Genomic DNA, 16,171 nt, shown 5'->3' with positions numbered 1-16,171 from the left:
CATAACAATATGTCAGCTAGTCTTATATGCACTGGGACGCTACCTCAGCGCTCCGATTTGGGTTGGAGACCTCCTCTAACCCAAACTCTGCCTGAGCAATCTTGACTTTTTTTTTGTCTTCAGCCGGGATTCGAAACCCCAGACTTTCGTGCATACTAATATGTTCCACTCACAACTTTTAGTACTCTAATTATTTAGTGGTGTCGGTGTTTGCCTAGTATATTGGTTTGCTATCACTTTGGATTGAAAAAAATTTATAAAGATTTGTATTTGTGTAATGTTTTCTTTGATATGTTAAATATATCTATGTTTGTATGTTTGCAGCAACACCCGCTGATCCTGTCGGTGAAGACTGAGAACAGGCCGGGCCAGTCGTCCAACAACCCCTATCTGGCGTTCAGGCGGCGCACGGAGAAGATGCAGACCAGGAAGAACAGGTTACACAAACATATTATCTTTATTACTCAATATTGAATCAGAATTAACCATTCTAGTTTAGCTATGCCATGGAACTGTCTGTGGTAAGGTTTAATTAAACAAATATTTTGTATTTCAAAGAATGTTACCTAGATATTATTTAATGGAAATTACTGGTAAAAAATAAGAATGGTATATTACATGCTTGTGAACGAGATGTTTTTATAAACTTAATATCATGGTACAAAAGTCAGTTATTCTTGTAAAATTTTCATTAAGGATTTCCATTTTTCGATGCTACCTTTTGTATGATACATGACGTTTAAGGCTTTAAAACTTGTATTAATCCAAAAGATTATCACACTCCCTCTCATTTCCACAAATTAGTATAATTTAAACTATTTATTCACAGGAAAAACGACGAGAGCTCATACGAGAAGATGCTGAAACTCCGGCGGGACTTGGCGCGCGCGCTCACCCTGCTGGAGCTGGTGGCGCGGCGCGAGAGTGCCAAGCGCGAGCTGGTGCGCCTCACCGCGCTCATCGCGGAGCGCCGCTACGCCGCCGGGGACTTCGCCAACCAGCTGCTGCCCGACCCGCCGCCGAGGTACGCGGACAAACAGACACGCGTCAACACACTGTATGTCAATACACTCGTTTACTACATACTACTAATGTTATGAATGTGAAAGTTTGTGACAATGTATGTATGTATGGATATTTGTTACTCTTTCACGCAAATTCTACTGAATCTAATATTATGAATGCGAAGGTTTGGGAGAATGTATGTATGTATGTTTGTATGTTTGTTCGTATGTTTGTTACTCTTTCACGCAAATACTACTGAAACGATTAGGATGAAATTTGGTAGATATTATAGGTAGCTGAAGACCCAGAATAACACATAGGCTACTTTTTATCCCCGAGTTTCCGAGGGATCGGGATTTACACGGGAAGGGTAACACGCGGACGAAGTCACGGGCAGCGTCTAGTAACGCTATATTTCATAACGATAGAAAACTGAGATCCTTCCTACTAATATTATTAATGCGATAGTTTGTGGGAATGGATGTATGGATGTATGTAAGTGAGTAGAAATAAGGTTGTTACTTCTCAATCGCGTATGTCTTTGTTACTGTAATGATAGATGTATAATAAGTGTGTGAAATAAATGTATGTAAGTTTGTTACTCTTCCACGAAAAAACTACTGAACATATTTTAATGACATTTGATACACAGAGAATTTATAGCCTATATTAACACATACTCTTTACCACGATAAATTATTTCAATACACAAGAGATACAAGTACTTCGTGAACTGATCACACCACCTTTTAATGGAAACGACAAAAAAATTGCATTAAAGTTACGTAAAGAATTTTTGACATAAAAGATCTAAAATATGTTTCTATTATTTTCATCAAGTTATATTATCACAGCTTAGTAACTAAAAGTAAAAATGTATCTTATGAAATGTGGTAATTTGCCACTACTCTCAGTACATTATATGTACATATTCAACAAAAAAAGCATTTTGTGTCCAACTTTAGGCTAAAAAACTAGAACTATAACTAATACAGTGCAATGTACCCATAGGCCGTCGTACACCCCGGTACAGATATCGTCGAGCAACTTCCGTCGCGAGACGTACTCCCTCCCGCACTACCCGCCGCGGCCGCCGCCCACGCCCGTCGATCAACCCAGACAGGTACCGAATCTTTTCACATTACTACCTATCAGGAACTATACAACGAACAGGGGATTTAAAAACCAGTTTCATGAGTTTTGGATAACTACCAGATAGCTTATTAGCGCCCATTTACCCGTGGTTTCTGAGGTACATTTAGCGGTAGTGTATCTATTCAATAGCGTTTAAACTCATATAAAAATAAATAAATTGGATAGGTAAACTACCGCTAAAAGTACTTAAAAACTGAGCTTTACTGAGGCACATTTAGCGTTAGTTTATCTATTCAAACTGTCATGTTTATATAAGCTTAAACGTTATTGAATAAATAAACTACCGCTTAATGTACCTCAGAAGCCGGGGGTAGGGGGAATTTTGACACTGGCCTTCGTGCTGTCAATTTATCTAGCAGATTGGTTATCTGACGGTTGTATATAAGCTGTGAAACTGGCATTTAAAGTTGTCACTGTAGGGTTTATACTAGTTGCGGTTGGAAAAGGCCAAAATAGTTGAGCGAAAGCGACTAAAAATAGATATAATATATTATACAGAAAATATAAAATAATTTATATTTGGCTTACACTAATCGTAAGCCTAATAAAGTGTAGAATTGGTAAGTATCTATTTAATGTTTAATTGAAACATGCGGTTAAAACGCAAGCTAGTTGGCTAGCGAAACTTCGTTACAACATCTAAGCGAATTTGCGCTCGGAAAATGACGAAAGAAATACGGTCTAAAGAAGGCGACGCTTTGTAGAAACAGACTTCAACTTCAAAATACTGAGCCCCATTGTCTCAGCGTTTTATGAAATAGAAGTGAAATCCTGATAAATCCTGCTATGTTTTGAGAACGTAACTCATTCTGCAAAGTTTCAGCTAATCCAACAAAATGTAGATCGTTTAGAAAATAAGTACGGTAGTCACGGTATTAACACCGTATCCATATATCCTAAGTGTATTTTTGTTTGTTCGTACGCTTTCAATTTCAACAACAAACAACGGGCTTAAAGAGAAATATCAATAAAAAAAGCAAAATGTTGAAAGCCGCGAGCCCAAACAAATTTGACTCTCTCCTAAATTTAAAACAAGTGTGAGTGAGTACGATATGATGTTGTCATGTTGCCTTCCAGCGTGAGAAACGACCGTACAAGAGACGGAAACACAGACACCCCGCGCCCGGTACTGTGCAGGGGCTCAGAGGTACGTATTCCAACTGCTCGCACCGTGCACGCACCGTGCGTATACGTGCACGTGCACACACGCGTACAAGCTTCTCGTCCGAAGCTTGGCAAAGGTTAAGTTTCATTTTTTACATTTGGCAACATTGTTTGACATTAAATTTGGCAACATTTATACATATCTTCGATTGTTTCTACTTCAAATATATATTTTTATTTGTTTCGGGAGAGAATTGGTTTGAATTTGGTTTGTACAATTTAAAATCTTAGGTAGGCTTTTATTCTTCAAGATTTATTCGAATCCAGCAACACGATTGTCTGTTTCAATTGTCGTTTAGTTAACTTAATCAGATGATAAAATATGCTATCTATCTAACAAAACAGATAGTTTAAATATTAAAAGCCATAGATGTATGTAGCAATTTCAACTGAGTGTTATTTTTGCAGTTTTCGGGTGGTCCAAGTATTCTGTTTTGTGTGCAATCCTTAAATTTCATAGATTTTAGAACCTGTATTTATCTAGTTCCTGCCAATGTTGTGGTTTTTGAAACCTTATCCTATCCAAACAACATCTAACACAGCATATTTCCATTACCTATTTCGCCGATTTTCGGCTCGTTGAAGTGTCAAATTCTAACAAATTTGATCTCTGTTAAGTAGAAAATAAGGTAACGCTAACGGTAATATGGCATATTCCCACTTGTCCCCTCTATCACTGTCCACCAGGGTGACAACTGGGAATAAAAGAAGGAAGAAAATTCCCAACTCACATGGTCACAGCGTAGAGGGGACAACTGAGAATATATCAGTAATATACGCTTGTTACCTCAAATCATAAGCTACATACATCTCTGGCGACATCATCTGAATAAATTCGCTGAGCGTTGTTGAAACGAGTAGTATTTGTTAATACTAAGGTGTGTCGGTCGGTTGTATCGCAGACTCGGGCGTGTACACATCGTCGGAGGAGGAGCCCACGCGAGCCGAGGCCGCCACGCCGCCCGACGATGGACCCTTCGCCTTCAGACGGAAGCCTGGTTGTTATTACGAAATGGTAAGTGCATAAAATAGTCCATAGTCCATGCTCATATATCATTAATTATTATATCATTACTAAACAAGGCTAAATATCAATTAATATAACCCATTACTGACCCACTAATGGGTGACGGTCGTCCCTCGAAAGGAATGAGAGATTAGGCTTTCAGGCCCCCATATTTGCCAAGTACAGTTTGGAGGTTTTTAAAGTAATTTCTCGAAAATATCTTTGTTTTTAAATTTTTTTCTCTTTCGTGTTGTATTAATAGCGACAGAGCATTTGACAACGGATGTTCAGATTATTATTTTTTGAAAATAAAGATCGATTTTACAACAACTGTTAAACTGAATAAAAGGGTTTTAATTTTACGCATTTAAAATTTCGACCAAAACTAAAATTGAAGTAATTTTACAACCAAGAATCATTCGTTCATTTACATTTGCACGCAAGACAGTTTTAATTTCTAGTTAGTATAAAGAATATGTTTTATTTTAGCCTACGTCAACATTGTACGGAGACCCGGTGGACCCAGAGGATCCTTCCAGAGAGGGAATGTACGAACACGAACTGGATGAGAGGCATAGGTAAGTTATATTTCATCAGTTATCTGTTTATAATAACTTCAATGCGTTCAAAAATGTCCCGATTCATCGTGAAGTTGATAACTTCGTGCTATTCTACATTTTATATTGCCTAAAAGATTCTAATGAAATGCTATATGTAATATAGATTTGTGTAGTGGTGAGCAAATGGTTTGAACTTAAAAATTGCGGAGGTTCGCTAGTGTAGTGGAGACGTATGCACCGCGTGCAAATACGTAGGTACATAATTTTCTTCGTTTTCTTTCTTTCCTTTTCTCTTACACGCGCGCTCTTTCACGCGTGATTGTTGTTTCATGCGCGATAGAGTGTGTGTTTAAAGGGGGTTATTGTCTCTCGCCGACGCGACGCCTCGCAATTGCCTGGTTTATTAAAAGGACTGCTATATAAGTTGTTGTACCTGTTGTTAATATAATGCTCTTTTCCCACGCAGGTACACGCTGACCTCGCTGCGCTCGTCGGACGGCGGCGCGGGGCGCTGCGTGGGGTTCGCGCGGCGACGACTGGCGCGCGGCGGGCGCGTGGCGCTCGACCGCACGCGCACGCCGCTCGACGACCTGTTCGCGCGCCTGCCCTTCAGCTTCCCCGCCTCGCGCCACTACCGCCACCAGAAGGACGAGGAGGTAACGCAACACATTACATCACTACATCACTAGATAATTAGGGGGGAACTAGGAGACAGATGTCCCACGGAGAGTGTGTGTGACATGTCAAATGAAGCCAGCTGACATCACACGACTTGTGTCGAAATTCGGCAACATTACACCGCTCCACCATATTTCGCCGATAGCTCAGACGCGTAACAGCTGACTTAGAAAGAATACTTTCTTCTTTATCTAAGGCAAAAAAAAAATATTGGATAGTACCTATTTTGGCTGAGAGAAATTTCGCTGTACACACTTGCCTTTAAGCCCCCTCTTTACAACTATGTAAAACATTATTATTAGTGACAAACAATCACTCAACATACACTTTTATTTCAGGTGGAACTCGAAACAAAGGCGCATAGAACGCCCAAAGAAATGTCTCGAGACTACCACACGAGCGGCAAGTATCCCTGGAGGCACGCGTTCAGGCGGCACCTCTCCAAACACCCCGACCTTTGGACGCAAGCCGAGCCCGACGAACACGTGCCGCCGGACGTCAAACCGGAGCCCGACGTGGACGAGTCGGCCAACATGCTCGCCGACAGGACGGACACACTCCCCGACGTCATACAAGACAGTGTTAAAAGTGATATTAGATTTAGTGCAAGGACTATAGACAGTGTTGTGCGGGACAATGTCGAGCGAGTGATGCGCAAGCGTGCCTACAGCGCGTCCAGTGATAGCAGTTACGACTCCGACGAGAGCTTGCAGCCCGTCGAGAAGGAGTTCGAGAATTTTATCAATGAAGTTAATAAAAAATGGTGAGTTTTTGATCAAATATTTTCTACATTATCTGTAAGACTTTTCGGAATTTTGATACTACTGCTGATGAATACTGATATTCGTGTCTAATAGTCATGCAAAATTTGGTTGACTGAATTGACGATAGCGGAAATATATCAGGCTATTTTAAATCGAAAACTAGATCTGAGACAAACATATGTTTTGCATCATAACAGAATGTTAGCGATGAGTATTTGAAATCAATCTTTCGGCTTTCTCTAAATGTTGTCTTAGGGGCTAGCAGCCCGCTGACACTTTGAACACTCTTGATCTTTTATGTTACCCCCTCTTTTGCTACTTTAAACGTTGGGAGCAGAACTAAACTTATAAGTTTTGCCATGGTCCCTATCGGTAGTAGCCTTTTTCGGGTTTGTGGCCCCTATACTAAAAGATCTATTTTTTTTCATTCCATTCACACAGTGTGTTTCATGGTTTCCGTTTTCACATTGCCGTGTCTGCATATCAGAACAATACGGACCATTTATAATTCCTATTTTGTCAACCAGGATCGCTAACTCAATTTACTTAAGTATATCCTGTATTTACAACCACATTAATCCATTTTCGTCATCGCAGGTTACATTTCCGACCAAAAACCCCGCCGGCGTCCCCTCCCCGCGCGGAGCGGCACGAGGAGCAGTTCCCCGTGGCGCTGGACACGCCCATCGCCGTGGAGCTGCGCGCGGCCGAGCGCGCGCCGTCGGAGCTGGCCAGCTTCACCACGGCCGAGTTCACGCTGGCCGACCTGTACCCCGAGCTGGACGCCGACGCCAGCGCCGCCAGCCTCGACGCCAGCGGGGATGATCTGCTCAATGATAACTTTACTGGTGAGCTTGACTTCTATGTGGATTTTACTGCTCTTTTCCTGAACGGGTAGTACATCTTCTTCTTTTTATTATCGTATGGTTAGTGGTCAACCTAGTGTCTTTGCGCTTTTTTTGTAAATATCTCATTTCCTATGGAATGTTTGCTATTTGTATTCACTATTAATATTGTAAAGTATAAAATTATCTACAAATTTTGTTTGAAAACATTTTTTTTACGGTGAACCGTTTTCGAAATAGAGGGCGGAATAATATTTATAATCATTGATTTATCGATAGTTCATCAACTATATATGGCGCATTTTCAACCGGAGGCACCGGTTGACCTGAAATGATCCTGTGACTGCGCGCTCTCAACCCTCTATTTCGAAAACGGTTCACCGTAAAAACAATGTTTTCAAACAAAATTTGCACATAATTTTATACTGTACAATATTGATAATGAATATAAATAGCAAAAATTCCATAGGAAATGAGATATTTACAAAAAGAAGCACAAATAACCGGTTTTTGTGAGCTTTGACCTTGAAATTTTATAGTTGCGTACACCCTACCATATGTAGGTTTTGAGACAACATTTAGGGTGTCAATATACAAGTATTTACAGATTTACAGCTGGGTATCTCGAATTCCGAGATTCTTACCTAATTTAAGCTTAAATGACTGGACTATAGTAGATAGCAACCAGAACCGACTTTTAACGTGCCCTCCGAAGCACGGAGACGCCCAGTTCAAATATCACTATGCAGTCACCCATCTATGGAGTAACCGCGCCAAGGGTTGCTTAACCCACAGATCGTTTACCGACCTGAGAGCGCGACTGGCTATGGGTACATAAGATAGCTGACTGTACGCGATCAATCTGAAATTAAATTATTGGGTTAAGTAATATTAAAATTTTGTAAATTAATTATAAAAATCTCAGCTGTAGCCGGTTTGTGTATGACCAAAATGTGTAGAAAGAGATGACTAAAATAAGATGATTCCTATAAAAAGACAAATCCCAATAGAATAGGGCGACATTGTATAATTTTTGCTAACCACTGATCATAAAATAATACGTTACGTGTATATTTGTGTGCAGGTCTAACAGAAGCGCAAGTGGAGAGCATCCTGTCGGAGACGGACCTGAAGGCGCTGGCGGACGAGGACGACAAGAAGATCACGGACGACATCCTGGCCGAGCTGGTCAACAACGTCGACGCCAAGGATTCTTTTTTATTGCACGGCCAGAGCTCGGAGGGGCGTGCCGACTCTGGCCCGAGGAAGAGAAAGGTATGCACACATTTCATAATTTTTAACTATCTCTCTACCGCAAAATATATACTGTCCCCAGATTTATAGTTCATGTGAAATTATTTCTGTTACGCTATCACGACTAAACTTCGGAGCTGTTGAAATCTATGAAAAATTAAAACATATTTGACAAACATTTTAATAGTAAATTATTTCAATTTTCAGTTCATAATCAATCGCAAAATATTGATATAACCCTTTATATCAATACCTTTCTCCATATAAAATACTGATATTTAGCTGTATCTGGTGAAAGTGAAACTGGAAGCCGACTCTTACATAATTTGGAAGAAAGGCTAGGCTGATGACAAATACCTTTCATAACAAGCTTTCTGATTCTTTTGCAAAATTTCACATCTTATGGGTAGAGATATCCCTTTCAAATGTTTAATATTTCATTTTTATTACAGGCGGATTCGTTTGGTTCGAGCGTCGTGAACGTGACACCCGCGGAAAGGGAGCCCATCTACGTAGAGCTGAAGCCTGAACCGCCGCCGCCAGTCAAGCTCGAAGCGCCCAAACCCGTGAAGGAGGAGCGCGTGGAGGTGCCGCCCGCGCCTCCCGCGCCGACACCACACGCGACACATGCTACACACGCGACGCACGCTACACACGCGACGCACGCGACACACGCGCCGCCCGCGCCCGTGCCGCATTCTAACATCATCGTGGAAGAAGTCAATGAAGTCACTCCTACTATCAAGATTGAGAAGAAACGGAAGGAAGACACCATTGAAGAGGTTGGTGTTCTTTGTAGTTTTTAAATTTCATAACAAAGTCGACGTCATGATGTTTTAAAGTCTAGACTTTTTAAAGTCTAATTTACACATTGTAGTTGTGTTTCAATGTTAAATTGCGTGTTTATTCCTTTAGTAATGTTGTTAGGCAATAAAGTTGCATTACATAAATGCTTTTACAATATTCATGGGGTCCAGTTCATAGGTTATCGTCTTTATAATTTATGTCTCCTTGACTAACCATGTGATGCCATACATGCTTTTCAAAGTTCTGAGTTCAATGACCCTCACTGCAGAATACAAGTCGGGGTCACTGACCTTAGTGCGACAACAATTCTTTTCTTGGCAAGATATTCAGAAAAAGTCGTATGGGATCGTGTTATAACGGTATATACTTGTCAGGTGCAGCTTGGCCACGGCGTGCAGCTGAAGACGGTGCAGACGGTGCACTCCCCGCTCAAGAAGCACATCATCACGTCGGGCGCGCACCGCCGCGACCTCACGCTGGTGACGGCGGCGCCCGAGCCCGCGCCCGCCGCGCTACCCGTCACGCTACCAGCCTCGGTGGCCGCCAGCCTGCCCGTGCAGCAGCCCACCTCGCAGCCGCAGATCGTCACCGTCGCCGTCTCCGATAGTCTCAAGGTACTATATTGTCATGCTGTTTTTTATGTTAATGTGTTTTATATTGATTTTACTAGCGGTCAGCTGGGTGTTCAGAGTGAAGTTATACGAGGTATAAGCAGTATTATACAACCTCGATCTATTGCAACGCGCTATCGGAATAATATTTTTAGTCATTATTACTTATAGTAGGTTTATTTATGTCTGAAAACACTTCCTTAAACTATATTGTCGTAAAGCGGGTCGTATAATAAAATCATAATGATGTTTTGTTTTAGGTTCGCCTACAAAATCATTTGCTATCGACGCAGTCGGGAGTGATCGTGCAAAACGGCCCATTCCCGCCGGTGGCAGTAGCGGTGCCCGTGCAACAGAGAGATGTCACAGGTAAGACAATAATACAAATATGTTTACATTGCCAAGGGTAGAAAAATGGAGTCAACTTTCGTTTTTTTTATGTTTTTGAGTGTGATGTCTAACGTCTCGTCGCGTTTTTCGCAGGTACAAGCGTGGCCACGGTGGCGTCGGTTAGTGGAGTGAGCAGCACGAGCGTGGCGGGCGGCGTGGCGGGCAGCGTGGCGGGCGGTGTGACGCGCGTGGTGCAGCTGGCGGGCGGCGCGCTGGCGCACAAGCACGTGCACGCGCCGCTCGTCGTGGCGCCGCCGCACCTGCAGCACGTGCAGTCGTCCAAGCTCAAGGTGCTGCACGCGCACCCGCTCACGTCGTCGCAGCGCCAGGCGCTGCTCGCGCAGAACCGCTGCCTGCCCGCCGTCGTGTCGCTCGCCGCGCTCGACGCCAAGGCGCCCGCGCTGCTCAAGGCGCAGCAGGGCTCCGTCACGCAGCTGTTCGAGATCAAGGGCGGCCAGCTCGGCAAGGGCCCGCACCTCGTCAACGTGGTGCGCCAGCCGCCGCCGCGCGCCGCGCCGCCCCGCGACGAGCGGCGCCGCGCGCAGCTCGTGGTGCCCGTGCGCCAGCAGCTGGCGCTGCGCCGCCCGGCCGCGCCGCGCGTGGTCGCCAACCTGCTGCACAAGGGCGTGCCGCTGGCGCGCGGCGTGGGCGTGCAGGCCATCGCCTTCGCGCCGGGCCAGACGCTCAAGCGCCTCGTGGCGCCGCGCGCGCCGGCCCCGGCGCCGGGCCCCGCGCCGCCCGCCAAGCCGGCGCCCGACCCCGACGCGCGCCCCGACTCGCTGCCCATGGAGGTCACGTGACGCCGCCCCACCGCACCCGCCCCCGCCCCCGCCCCCGCCGCCGGACGCTTTGGCTTTATGAAAGACATTGTTTCTTCTATCTTGTGTTATGTATTCCCCTCGAGCGCTCCGACCGGCGTCGGTCGCGCGATATTGTCGGCGTTCGATTGGCCCTCTACGGTTTTCTACTTTTAAACCCGCGTATCGCGACTGATGCTGAATTAAAATTGAAAAAATCTTCAAAAATAATATAGACGAATAGTGATAAACCCCGACTTCCCGTTAGCCTCCGAAGTGAAATAACATTTTATAAGCAAAATACTGCTTTAATAGACGCTTAAATTATGATTTCTTTAACAAATCGGCCAACGAATCGTGCGACAGACGCTCGCCAGTCGACGAGCTAAACTACAAGTCCGTATATAATTGCTGCGTCTCAAACTATAGTTACATTTTAGCATACATGCTTGTAAAGTTATTTAAGGCTGTGACATAGATAATACATAATTGTGTGAGGGCGAGCCAGATAATATAACATAGCTAATTATCCCTGCATTAATTTTAAACCGGCAAAGAAAATAGTATAAAATTGCAAAAAATACTCGATAGAAACGTTTTTCGCCGAGCTAAATCAGCTTGCAACCACGGCCTGTATTACCTGCGCCAAAACGTCAAGCAATGCAAGGCAATATTAGTTAATAAATACATTCTTCAATATCTGCAAATTCATAAAGAATCTGAAATACGAGTTAGTTCTTCCTTACTACTCAATAAAATCACGATACGAAAGGTTCTTCTCATTGTATGGTTAGTGGTCAACCTAGTGTCAAAGTTTTCAAGCCGCCCGAAGGCTCCTGACGTGGCTTGAAAAAAATTTGATACGAAAGGTAAGTTAAGTTGAGCTATTTTATCTTTTTAGTACTGTTTTATCAGTCATTGAGATGGCATTCTCCTATAATCACGCAAAACTCTTTGAAGTTGCCTTATTAGCTATATGTCAGTTTTTATTCGCCTGAGTTTCCATTTTCGAACTTATACACACATATACATAGAAACCTATTAGAAAAGCTGTACTTTTAAAGACCTTTGCTGCCCCATTAGACCAATTTCATTAAAATCACGACTTTGCTAAATCTCTTGTTAATATTTTACAATTATAATACTCTAATTACAAACATACTCCTGAAAAGTTCACTATTTCTTTATGTTTATTACATATTCATTATAATCAAAGAGATTTTTGACCGGAAATAGGTGATACTATGTTATTTATATTTTCCGTTCTGTCTGACCAATTAGTCTCTCCCTTTTTGTTGATCACAGTTATTCCTATATCCAAGGTTTATGTATTTGAACTGGCAATTTGAAATGCTTGTCCCAATTATTTTTTATGATGATTGGGGTAGTCTGAACCCCTACCAGCGCCCTTCGATGTCCACAATATTCAATGATAATAGTATAACCAAATTAGTCATGGTTTATTATAGCAAACTTCGCAAAGTCCTACCAAGGAATGCACTAAACATAAGTATTTAAGACAATCATTTATAGGTCTTCCCAATCTATGACGACTTAGACTATCCACAACTGACTACACGAAATCTTAGTACGAATAGATCATTTGAAATCACATCAACAAAAATTACTTAATCATTGATATTTTACCCTTGAATCCAGCAAATAAAATTCACCCTGTCAAAAAGTATGATTAATATTTTTAATTTTTTGTATATTTCGTACGACTGGCGTGCCCTCACCAATTCATTTAGCAAAAAAAAAGAAAAACATTCATTAGTTTGTTTTTTTTTTCATTTAATTATATTAAAAGCGCGCGTAACTACGTCGAGTGTATATTTAAATGTGTATGAGCATAAAAAAATGAAATAAAAATAATTAAAAAATGTGTAAAATAATAACCGCATTACTGTGTATCATATAGTTTTATGTGTATTATATAATAATGAAAATATTTACTTAATTGTTTCGTTCACTGGCAGGACCAGTGCTTGGGTGAGAGTTGTGCAAACAACGTGTTTGTAAACGGTCACGTGGTGTCCAACACGCTGTAGTGATTATGAGATCTGTAGTTTGAACATAAATCACTTCTGTGGAATCTAATATAAGATAAAAACCAAAAAAAATATTGTCGATTTTTGTATTTCGGTTCTCATAAGTGCTCAGTTGACGCTGCATATTATGCAAATCTTACCTATAAACGTACTGAATTTTAATAATAGTGATCAATTCTGTTGTCATAGTCAAAATAAATGTGTAAGTATGTCTGTGCCTATATTCTGTCTGTATTAAAAGCTCTTTATTGTAACATTACGTGACCCTAGCATAATTAATTACATCTATTTTTCTTGTATAAAAAAATATGTAAAATCGGAAATGAATATAATGTAACTCGATGTGATTTATAGATGTCTACGACTACGGTAACTGGCAACACTGCTCACTGTATCGCGTATTGCAACACTCGATTTTGTCAGTAGTGTTGCTATATTTAAAAAATACTATGTACGGCTTAATAACTGCTTTCCTTAGAAGGCATAGTGAGTAAAATTGTATGGAAACTGCGAATATGTAAAATTTAGTTGTCATTTGTGTACTTGCAGAATATTTTATACTTAAAAAATACCCTTAGCTTTGTAATAAATGTAAAATTGAGTTAATATACCACCGCAGTGCGTTCCTTGATATTTTATGGTGATGAATGACAACTAAATTAATATAATATATTGCTAATTGTCATGTTTATGCGTCAACTATGTAAAGATGTTTGAATTCCGTGCCCACTGTATTTACTCGACTGTAAGAATAAGACACTCAATATGACGAAATAACGAAAATCATTATTCAATCAGAATTTGCTGTAATTTGTTAGTAGTAATAGGAATGAAGACTTAAATCAAATCGTTTTGTTAACACACATTTTTTGACACATATATCTAACAAAATTCAGATCTGTTTTTTAATATAAATACGGCAGATTAACTATGAGTCAAACCATAATGTCTAATTTTTCAGACTCAGCTTGCTATGTAATTATTTACAGTGTCAACAAATAATTATTTTTCGTTTTAGCCTCAGAAGCAATGCTCTAAAATGTGTCATGTTCTTTTTAGGTCCATAAGACTTGTTATCATAGTATGGACATGAAAGTCTTCTTATAAAATGTTCTTATTTATGATGAAAACTAATATTAATATGAGATATAAATATGGTGTTTGTTACTTTGATATATCGAGTGTCTAATTCTCACAGTGGACACCGCGCGAGAGAGACTGACATTTTAGGAAAAAAATAATAAAAATAAATTTTTGGGCGTTCCTTCTCTACTTGTAGTTGTTATAATATTGACAAAATTACCAACAGTTTTTAATTATTGTAATAAATAATTGTTTTGAGTAAAAATTTACATATCTTTTGTATTGTGTTTCGCTTTAGTATTTGCTCAGAGCTTGACACGGTATTGGATGAATAATGAGTATTGAAACTTTATGTTACACTTACAGCTGGTGTGGTATATAAGGCTATTATCTTGTCCCCATGGCTGTATATTATACGAAAATATGTAGTGTGGGGGTAAAGTTAACTTGTCGCATATATTAGCTGTTAAAGTATAGGTACGCTTGGATATCTTTAATGTAGCTATCATGATTTATACTTTTCTACTTTGGGTATTTTAGCTAGCCTCGTTTTGTTCCATATGTCGGTACAGGGGAAAAGAAATTTAAAGTATCCCTTACTAATTTGCGATCTTTAAATAATGTACCATTCCGAGTCGATAAACTTTTAATTATAATAAATTAAAAATGTGATCGTTACAGCGTTAATTACTATGATTTTACAGTTCAAGAGAGTTAATTATTATGACTTGTTATTCGTCCAATATTGTGTTACAATCCCGTTGTAACGAGCCAACCCGTTCGCAGTCTGTTTACATAATGTATAAACGTTATTGGTATTATAATTGTAGAATATTAGGGAGAGTGTGTCCATTCAAATTATTAGACATAAAGCGTGTAGGAAAACACGTAGTAGGTAGATAGAAATAAACAAATTATAACAACTTTTGTTACATACTATTCAAACTTTAAAACCTTTTGTGATCGTACATATAATAATCAATTGTAAACGATCGCATTCTCTTATAAATGTATCTTGTTTTCCTCAATAAAATCAAAATTTACAAAAATACAACATTATGTCCGTTCGACTCACGCATTATTAGAACATTTTGCAGAAAGAAAAAAGCAAAAAAAAATGTTAAAAATATCAGTGTGTGTATGTATGTATGTGTATATAATAATGTTTTGTGTAAAACATTGGGGTTTAATCTAGCTATGCTGTATGATCGTGCGAGTGGTGTTCACGTTCGACGTCACATAACGCTATGTGAAGATTTAGTGGGTTATATGTTGTTCTATAGCAGTTGCATATGTACTAGAGTACTATAGTGCAAGATTGTACGTATACATATATGTATAGTAAGTATCATATAGTGTACAAATGGGATGGAATGTGTTTAAAAACGATTGGCCCCATGTTCGTGTTGGGGCCACAAACATACGCTTAGTAAAGTGGTTACGATATAGTACCTCATAAGTTTCTCAATTGTACTAATTGTAGTGTCACATGACAATGTGTCGTATCGTATATATACTACATATATATACAAGCGTGTGGTGGCTGCGGCGCGAGCTCGTCCGCGGTCCCGCACGTCTCCGCCGCGCTCGCGTCGCAACTACCACGCAATACAATATCAACGCTGTATAATAAAAATGTTTGTAAAAATAGTCATCTCATCAATTTCACTCTAGTTTTGTTGATTATTATTTTCAACCGGAAATTGCTGAATAAAGCGACGATTCTGTTTCATTTGTTCGTTTCATTTTTTACCTTTTTTGCATTTATATAACTCACTTTAGAGTTGCGTACGCGTTGTTGAGTTGACCCCCGGTTTCATACATTACGGTACATTTAGCGGTAGTTCATCTTTTTAATAGCGTTTAAACGCATATAAAAAAACGCTATTGAATAGATGAACTACCGCTAATTGTACCTCAGAAACAGAGCATTACTCGGAGACAAGTTAATCAATATGTGAACCACAAATCCTACTGCTTGAAAGAGAAGTTTACTCGATC

The 16,171-nt window shown here is 40.3% G+C and overlaps 1 protein-coding gene across 4 annotated transcripts in view; it reads left to right on the top strand.

Annotated features, from left to right (window-relative positions):
• Positions 1 to 15,902, top strand: part of E(Pc) (Enhancer of Polycomb) — a 139,566-nt gene extending 123,664 nt beyond the window's left edge. For 2 of the 4 annotated variants that reach the window (XM_076132001.1, XM_076132000.1), the window contains exons 5-18: positions 325 to 437; positions 830 to 1,024; positions 2,017 to 2,128; positions 3,238 to 3,307; positions 4,227 to 4,339; positions 4,820 to 4,908; positions 5,357 to 5,546; positions 5,907 to 6,331; positions 6,930 to 7,180; positions 8,262 to 8,452; positions 8,884 to 9,213; positions 9,613 to 9,852; positions 10,110 to 10,218; positions 10,333 to 15,902. In XM_076132001.1, coding sequence (XP_075988116.1) covers positions 325 to 437; positions 830 to 1,024; positions 2,017 to 2,128; positions 3,238 to 3,307; positions 4,227 to 4,339; positions 4,820 to 4,908; positions 5,357 to 5,546; positions 5,907 to 6,331; positions 6,930 to 7,180; positions 8,262 to 8,452; positions 8,884 to 9,213; positions 9,613 to 9,852; positions 10,110 to 10,218; positions 10,333 to 11,039 — 3,135 coding nt within the window. In that variant the 3' untranslated portion in view covers positions 11,040 to 15,902. Of the gene's footprint in view, positions 1 to 324; positions 438 to 829; positions 1,058 to 2,016; positions 2,129 to 3,237; positions 3,308 to 4,226; positions 4,340 to 4,819; positions 4,909 to 5,356; positions 5,547 to 5,906; positions 6,332 to 6,929; positions 7,181 to 8,261; positions 8,453 to 8,883; positions 9,214 to 9,612; positions 9,853 to 10,109; positions 10,219 to 10,332 lie in introns of all 4 variants that reach the window. The other 2 variants (XM_076131999.1, XM_076131998.1) reach the window with 1 other exon arrangement.
• Positions 15,903 to 16,171: the final 269 nt, after the last annotated feature.

Source organism: Anticarsia gemmatalis, chromosome 27, assembly GCF_050436995.1.
Source record: "Anticarsia gemmatalis isolate Benzon Research Colony breed Stoneville strain chromosome 27, ilAntGemm2 primary, whole genome shotgun sequence".
NCBI lineage: Eukaryota > Metazoa > Arthropoda > Insecta > Lepidoptera > Erebidae > Anticarsia > Anticarsia gemmatalis.
Note: the sequence above shows the minus strand (reverse complement) of the source record. Positions and strands in the feature narration are given on the sequence as shown.